Source organism: Bacillus rossius (genome assembly GCF_032445375.1).
Source record: "Bacillus rossius redtenbacheri isolate Brsri chromosome 4 unlocalized genomic scaffold, Brsri_v3 Brsri_v3_scf4_2, whole genome shotgun sequence".
NCBI classification, from domain to species: domain Eukaryota; kingdom Metazoa; phylum Arthropoda; class Insecta; order Phasmatodea; family Bacillidae; genus Bacillus; species Bacillus rossius.
The window spans coordinates 51,317,156-51,326,239 of NW_026962011.1; the positions used below are offsets into that span (position 1 = coordinate 51,317,156).

The window sequence follows — 9,084 nt, forward strand, 5'->3', positions numbered from 1 at the left end:
ATACCTAGTCCAGCATTCAGCAGCCAGAAGTCCATGCAGAACTGCAGGGATCTGTCGTAAACAAGTACTACTCTGGAGTTGTTTACGTAACTTAAGAATGCTGTGGGTGCATTGTGACGAAGGTCGTTCAGGGTCAACAATTGACCAGCTGGAGTGGATGCTGATCCCATGGCATACACAGTGAAGCACTCTGTCCAACGTGGATGCAGGCTGATCCTATCTCAAGCTCTGCGTTGTGCTCCGCCAACCATGGATGTCTACAGCTCTTCATGCAAATCAGTCTCTATCACGACCATTGAGTAAGTAACAAAATCCCTCAGGATTACCTTACCATCAACTTATCGTACCAACTGGCTGGCATGGGTGTTGGTGGCCAGGTGCGGATGTGGGTTGAGTGCTCCAAGTGGTACGAGGGCAAGTTGGATAAACACGTGGCTCGCCTCCATGTTTACTAAAGCTGTGGCTGGTTGGCCGTCCACCTCCGTTGATACGTGGAGCAATAATTGGTCTAGTGGTCGAATCAGCTGTTGGTAGCAGGACATTTTCTGTCAACGCTGGGTTGTGAGCTGATGTGAGGGTTGGGGCACTTAGCTCCGTTCCCCGTGCAGTCTGTTTCCCCGCGATGTTGGTGATGGTGGCAGTTGTATGATGATTGGGTTGGCTGCCAGTATCCATGCGCAGTCACTGTGCCAGTCATACTTGCCCTGTGGACTGTCTTGTCAACATGGTGGTGGTCATCGGTTGCATAATGCTCCTGCTTGTTGTTTGGCCACACACTGGAGTACCCGGGTTTGTCTTTGCTGCGGTGGTGGTTGTTGTGCCTGAAGGGGTGGCTGTGGTCGTTAATTGGGTGGGCTGCTGTTACTCTGGTTCATTTCCGATGGTTGTCACCACCACACTTTCTGTAGGTTACATTCTGTAGTTATTACTTGCCGTCCGCAAGCAACATATTTAACATGGCAGAAGCGTGGAAACGGCTGTAACCTGTCCCAAAGAAAGAATGTTACGGTAGGCAGTTCGTTGGTGAGCTCCGAACCAGGTGAGGTTCGCCTGAAAAAAAGAACTTTATGGGGATGAAAGTGCTTGACTGGTTAGCCATTTCACTGTGTGCTTCTGCAGAACTGGGATGTGCACTATACTGGGGAGGTTTCCATGTTGAGGTGCTAAAAGGGTTCATGAACTCTGAACTGAACTGCCCCCAGAGGTTCCACCACTTCAGGGCTGTAACTCATAATTGCTCTCTGGTTCGCTGTGCCATTGTCTTGACACGGCTCATGGAGTAACAACTGTTGCCATGTTGGTAAGTGTGACAAAGCTCTCACGCATGTGATTGCTTCGCGTTGGCATTGCACTCATAGTTTGGAAACTATATGCTTCCTGTCGTTAGGCGTCACTTTTCTGAGTTACCGGTTGCTGTAATCGGGAGAGTCATTGTTGGCCTTAAACGGCCATTAAAATTCCTGTAGCTAGTTTTCCCTGTTAAATGCTGTCTGTATTCATTTTTCACTATTGAATGGATGGTTCGGTTTTGCACAAGGTGGGATACGGTTTATGCGTGCATGCGCATGTTGTGCCATCACCCGACCTCTGTGAAAGGCCCGGGGGGTACCTGACGGGCGCTACGGACGTCGCGATGCTGTTGTCCGGAGGGCCGCCAGGCTAGCGGGCTGCTAGGCCGTTGATGTTGGGTCGTGGGTACTCTGCCCCCGCGTGCCCCGCCAGGTACATGGCTTGAATCTAACCTGAATGGTACTCCCTTGGCTGTGCAGGATGCTAGGCCGTGTGGAGGACGGGAGACTACGGAAAATGATTGTATACGAGTTGGTGCGAATTACCTTTAATTTAGTCCCGCTACAAAACCTCTCACCAACACTTGGCGACGTCTAGCGGTTACACAATTAACAAAAAAACACAACACTACGCGACACTAAAATGGTTACCGCGGCAGTCTCGCGGGACGTGGGTTGATGCTCGCTGGAGACGGCCAGCGCTGAAAGTTAATGGGTGCAGGGGGGGCTCTATGAGCGGGTTCCAAGTTTGGAGAAATACTTACGTGAGTGCAGCCGAAAGGCATATGCACAGCGTCCTTAATTAAAAATACTTTCGCTCGAGTCGGCCAGTACCGTAAGTTCTGTGATACAATACGCAGCGCGATATCACACTGAAGACGGTCGGGATAGGCCCGATTCCGCAAAATATGCGCCGAGTCGACGTGGCCAGCGGTGCATTAATAAAAGGATTTAAATTTGAAAGTGTAGTACAGAATAAAAATAATCAATGAAACAAACTTGAATGCTGCCCACGGACACACATCTGTTCCCGGCGCGGAGTGGTTTGGAGATTGCCGAACATGGCCGCCTCGCAAGGAAGAGAAACTTTCTCTTCTTTGTGAGTCGGCACCAAAAACTTTATAATAACTTAATTTTTTATATGATGAGTAAAAAACATACTCCAGGTGCTTGATTAAAACTTTGCACCTGGTAAATAGTTGCGTAAGGCTTAACAGTTGTTTTTAAGTGATTTATTAATTTAAAAAGTGGCACCAAGTTGGCGACTGTAAATTTAACTACAAATTATCTCAATGTACACTGTTTGGGTTTGAATTCCCTTAGTTTGGCTAGACCACTATCATAGGCCAATTAATCAAGGCCAGTAGCCGCTGTGGCTAGTAACGAGGATTGTTTTCTGTTCCGTGCGTGCCGCGCACGCACGGAGTCTCTACCACGCACTTGCTCACTGCTTGTGATGAATTAATTTCGTCCTAATGCCTAGTTTGTGAATTGTTTTCCGTAGTCGAGCCCCCGGGGTTTCGTGTCCTGATGTTTAATTCAGTTAATTGAGGTCACGCCCGGGGCGCTCGCTTGACTCAATCCGGCTGGGCGAGGGGCGCGCTCCGAAAACGGGATACTGTACTGGCGGTGCGTAGCACGGGCTTAACGGCCATGGTAGGTACGACGTCAGTGTCTTGCCACTGCAATGCACCAGTCAACTAGTCCTCGTACCGTGGCAGCTAGAAACTCAGACACGTCACTGTTATTGTTTGCGGTAGAATTTTTAAAGCCATCATGGGACAGGGCCATGCATGACCGCTGAGCCTACATCATGGGCGTGCGGGGCTATTGAAATCAGACAATATAGATGGAGCATGTGCGTCGCAAGGATATATTTTTTGTTGGGGACTTAAATTGATTTAGTTTTTGAGGAATATCCATCCCCTGGAAAAAAGCGGGTGGTCCGGGGGTACTCCCCCGAGTAAATTCTGGGTTTGAAGGTGCAAAAAGGTGGTTTTTAGGCATTTCTTTTTCCTAAATATTCTAATTATAGTTGGTTCCAATATATAATTTTTTTTATAAAAAATATTTTCAGAGAACAAATTTGTAAAAACACAGTTAACATATCTGTATTCGGTATCGGACCTGATTTTGATTTTACATGAAGATCGAATTAAAAAATGTTCACATTACCACGATTAGACTAAATGCATCATGCGCAACATATGGGTTATACCACAGAAATCATATTTTTAATATTACTGCGAAACTTAATATATTATTGGAGGGGACGAAATTGAAGACTTTTATTATTGGGGGGGACGTGTTTACAAATTTAGCAGCTTTAACTGTATTAGAGGTTAAATTGGTGATAAATATCAGCTCATATCATTACTTTTATATTATGACATTTCGTTTTGGACTTTTAATATATATAAACATATTAACCAGCAATATTTTGAAATATTTTTCTTCCGAACAGTTTAACTACAGTCAATAAAATAAGGTTAGCACATATTTAAACAAAAAAACCGCCATATTGGTATGTGAAAATCAGAAGTAGAAAAATATGGCAAAACTGCTTTATGTCCACAGCTAACGCTCCATTTGTATCTATTCATAATTTCTTCTAAGAAGGCTTCTTGCTGAAGTCCACCGAAGCACATTTCACAGGTTTGAAAGGTTTTTAATTAGTATTGTGAAATATAAAGTGCTGTATTTTTATCGTGTTTTACTGTAAAGATTGTGCGCAAAGTCACAAATAATATTTTTGAATACAATATTATTAATTATTTTTCATTATTTCATTTACATTATTCTTTGTTATGGCTGTAATAATTTTCGAAGCCTTTAAGGTATTAAGGATTAAAAATTTTCCCTAACATGAAATAATTCTTGTAGTAAATTAACTCAAATTAATTTTTGATGTTATTTACGTGTTATAAGGTTTAGTTATTAATATAAAAAAATTTCTCATTATTTTTTAATTTACTTAGTTATTTTACAAAACAGCTGATGATGTATTTATTTTAAATTCCGAATCTGACATTCTGTATCTAAACGTTGGCTATGATGGCTAAGCACTCAAAATGACGTGTGCGAGGTAGTAAATATAACTTAATTTTAAGATGGATAATGGTGATGTTTTTATGAACCATGACCCTAAAGTGTCATTTTGGAATAAGAATGTAAGAGCGGTTCCTGGAAGACCAAGCCCAACAAAAGATCCCAAAGTGTCTCGTCATCGCAATGCTGGAAGTTCAGCTTCATATCATGATTTCCAGGAAAGTGTCAGCGATGCATGGGACATTGGAGATGATGAATTTTGTGTAGTGTCAGATGTTAGTATTAAAATATCCAAGAAATTAGCTCATTCAGCCGCGTTAAGTGTCATTAACAGTCATCGTCACACGTCCAGTGAAGAGAGTTTACCTGCGGTATCTTCGCAAAAACCGTGCGGTTACACTATTTCAGAAGAGAAAAAGACGGAAGCTATGCAACGTTTGGCTACTCAGAAGAATCCGCCACCCATTGTTTCCGAGCCAAATGTTCAAAATTCTCCATCGTCCAGACAATACTCTGGTAAACCTCATGCAATGAAAGGCCAGAAATCGCTAAAAGAAAAATCCAAAGAAGGAGTAGTTAGTGAAATGAGTAAGCTTGAACGTTTTCTTCCACTCTTTGAAATGCCTTTGTTAAATTTGGAGGAATTAAAAGACTTGAGTTGGTCAGGTGTTCCTGGCAAAGTGCGTGCCATAACGTGGCGATTGTTGTCGGGATATTTACCAGCAAATGCTGAGCGTCGAGCACAAGTTCTAGAGCAAAAGAGGCAAGATTATTGGAACCTTGTTAGACAGTATTATGATACTGATAGAGATGAAGCATACCAAGATACTTACAGACAGATACACATAGACATACCTCGCATGAGTCCGCTTATTGCACTTTTCCAACAAAGAACTGTGCAAGAAATGTTTGAAAGGATTTTGTATATATGGGCCATTAGACACCCAGCCTCTGGTTATGTTCAAGGAATGAACGATTTGGTCACACCTTTTTATGTTGTTTTTCTGCAAGAAGTGTTGTCTGATGATGCAGATCTGGACAGTTGTGATGTATCATCATTAACTAAGGAGCAAAGAGACATCATTGAAGCAGACTCTTTTTGGTGTCTCTCAAAATTTCTTGAAGAAATACAGGATAATTACATTTTTGCACAGTTGGGTATTCAACAAAAAGTTAATCAGTTGAAAGAACTTATTCAGCGTATTGATGCGACATTGCATAGACATATTCAAAGTCATGATGTTGATTACTTGCAGTTTTCTTTTCGCTGGATGAACAACCTTCTCACTAGGGAATTACCCCTTCGGTGTACAATAAGACTCTGGGACACGTACCTTGCCGAATCGGATGGTTTTGCATTGTTTCAACTGTATGTATGTGCTGCATTTTTGCTCTTTTGGAGGCGAGAACTATTGCTTGAACGGGATTTCCAGGGTTTGATGTTGCTATTGCAGAACTTGCCCACCCAGAACTGGGGCGACTCTGAAATCAGCATGCTGGTGGCAGAAGCTTATCGTCTTAAATTCACTTTTGCTGATGCCCCGAACCATTTGCAAAGTGGAGAGAGGTGATTGGGTAGCCAGTTCTGGGATGACTAAGTGCTGGTTGTTCGTTCCGTTGATGTGTCTCGAGCAGCAGCTATGTGTTAAAAAAATATCACATCTGCCTCTGTATGACATCATATATCTCCAAGTGCATGCAGAATCACAGTTACTCTGATGTAAGAATTGATCTTAATAGAAGGTTTAGACTTTTTAAATTTACTCTGCAAGCCTCAGGTAAATTTTAAAAAGCAGTTTTTGAGCTTAAAACATTTTCTACCTGATAAAATTTATAAAAAGTTTGAATTAAATTGTATAACGAAATATTAACTAGGTAGCAATATATCAGAGTGGTAATGAAAAACATGCATTGTTGCATTTTCTGAATGAAAAAAAAAAAAAAGAACAAACACACGTGGCCTAATGTTATGATTCATTAAATATCTCCACTGTTATTCCAGTTATCTCAGCATGATTTTGAATAATTATAATTTAATGAAATTAATATAAATTCTTTGTATCTTTGTTGGTGTGCACACTGCCTACACTATTACTTAAGGCTGGGAAGAGAGGCATTTTTACAGAGACTGTGGAATAGCAGTAACTCGTGTGTATGAAGCATCCCAATGAATGGGATATAAACATTAAACATGGCAAAATACTTGCATCTGCACAAGCATAGCATTGTTTGATTACACTGGGATGTAACTAATTGTTGTATTTAAGCGTTGGTAAAACAATCTAATAGCTACCAATGTCTCTAAATTGTGAGAAAAAAAACATATTTCTATACCTTAAAATTATGGTTCCAAAACTCATTTAGTGTGAACTATTCATATTTTATTTTGTACATAGACAAATAAACTTAATATAAACTGGGGAAAAGTCAATATAAAAACATGACTACAAAGATTGTATCCCCACCATGTGCTACTCAAGATGTTAATGCGATTCACATTTAATTAAAAATAAAATTCTACCAAATTAAAAGCAACAATGTACATATTTTTACCTTAGTAAGCCTGATTCTGTAAGGTTGATTATGTTTTTTCCCAATTGTTGATACTCCTTAAATCAAAATCCATACCTTATTAGTTTCAACCACTGTCTGCTAGGTGCCTCTCTTCTGTGTCGTTAATCATTAATGCACAATATTTAAGTGCATCATAAAAATGTTGAATGATTAATAAAATAAATAAATTTAAAACAGACTTATTGGGATGAGAATATTAATTATTTTATCAAGTTTGTGTTGGTGAAAAATTACTATAACAATTTTTAGCTTAGTGGTTCTCATAATCCACAATGGCTTTTGTTTGTATTACACCTGTACCTTTAAATCATACCAACTTGAAAATATTTATATTCTAACTTTTCCAGCTCAGTTGAATCCAATAAATGGTCATTATCAGAACTGATTAATGAGGCTACACTAAATAGTAAATATTAAGTAGGGCAAAGTTAAAAAAACAAAAGCTTTCTCACTGACATTTGATTTCAGCATAATTACAAAGGGTTTTCCTCCCCATAAACTAATTGAATTGAATGCAAGACAAGTAAATCCAATTTACAATGCATTAAGTTATTCAAACATGTTCACACAGAGTTTTCATAAGGATTTTTAGCATCTAGGTAATTATTCATCAATACCTAGCCATTAACACAGAATTGTCTTGGTAAATGCACCGTTGTTGAAGGTGGACATACCTACTTATAAATTAAAAAATTTTAGTCATAAAATCCATGTAACTATTGAAAAATTGTATAGACAATGTTATGGAGGAGGAGGGGGGTGAAACTAAGTTTTGGTAATTATGTTTTGTAGATATTTTTGGCACTGATAAATTAATTTGTTAACTATTCAAATATACAAAAAAAGTTTTATAATACATACAAACACTATTGGGGAAAGGAAATAAGTCGCTCAAATCACTTGCCTTCCACTAAGGCAACTGGGTTTGATTCCTAGGATTTTTCATGGTGAGCTGGTGGGTTTTCTACGGGTACTCCTGTTACTGTTCATTCGAGCAATGCTCCATCCTTATCTCATCTCCAATGACCTTCATATCGACAAGGTGTTAAGTCTGATTCGTTAATATTACCAACAGTCTATTTTGATATAAACTTGTGAAAAAAAAAAATCAATAGCATCACATTGTTTCAGATGCCTTTTCCTCTGCCTTAAATAATAGTAAAGGGAAATGTGTTAACTCGTAAAATACTTAGGTATAGTCTACTTTTATTTTACATTTATGTTACTTAAAAAAACTTACCTTCTGTTAAAAAAAAATGGTTGTTTGGTTCTCCTCTGATGTCACTACCAAGATCTGATTAAATACATTTTTACTAACATTTGTTTAGTATACAACTTTGTGTAAGATAATATTTTATTACTGGGCGCATTGTTATTAAATACCAGATTTAGCTGAATCTAAATCATATCGAGCATAATTTTTGTTTTATTGTATTGTTTTTCCAGATCCACTTGATGAACACAAGGTTCAATATTGTGTAATATGTGATACTGTCTCGTACTATTAAAATTCTACATAGTGATATAAAAACTGAAACCAAACATAATATACAGTATGAAAAATGCCATTTTAATATACATACACAATGGTTTTGATAATTGTGGAGAGTAAGTACTTTGTTATAATACATTCGTTACTGGTTAACCACACAATTTTGTGGTGAGTGTAACTAGAGGTAAGCAATGAAAGTTTTAGAGGTTACCATAATATTTGAGAAAATTTCCTGTATATAATATGTTTAAAACATTTAGCACACTGACCTATTTTATAAACTATGCAAGGCACACAAATTTTAGCAACCACATAGAGTATCGACTTATAAACTACACAAGATTAATAATGCAACACAAGTATTGTTCAACTTTCTTGCATTTCCGACGGCTATGTTGCAAGATAAGTGTTCTGAAATCTGTTAAAGAGACAGACATTTTGTGCATAGAAGCCCATGGTGCTAGATTTATTATATGTATTCACAATGTTTTTCACATGTTAAACTTTCGCACTGTGAAAGAAAATAACACTTAAACAAACTGACAGTATATTTTTTCATAATAAATATGAGTCATCAAAAGCAGCCTGGGGTATAAATTTGTTTTCTGCTGTGAAACAATTTTTAGTTGAGGAAGTGTTGGTAACGTCTTGCGACTTGCGTGCTTTATAAACGACAATTAC

General features: G+C 38.6%; 1 protein-coding gene across 1 annotated transcript; it reads left to right on the plus strand.

The window, feature by feature from the left end:
* Positions 1-4,322: 4,322 nt before the first annotated feature.
* On the plus strand, positions 4,323-6,288 carry LOC134541897 (TBC1 domain family member 22B). Its single transcript, XM_063385630.1, has one exon. The coding sequence runs from the start codon at positions 4,400-4,402 to the stop codon at positions 5,906-5,908; it is 1,509 nt and encodes a 502-aa protein (XP_063241700.1). The 5' UTR covers positions 4,323-4,399; the 3' UTR covers positions 5,909-6,288.
* The last annotated feature ends 2,796 nt before the right edge of the window (positions 6,289-9,084 follow it).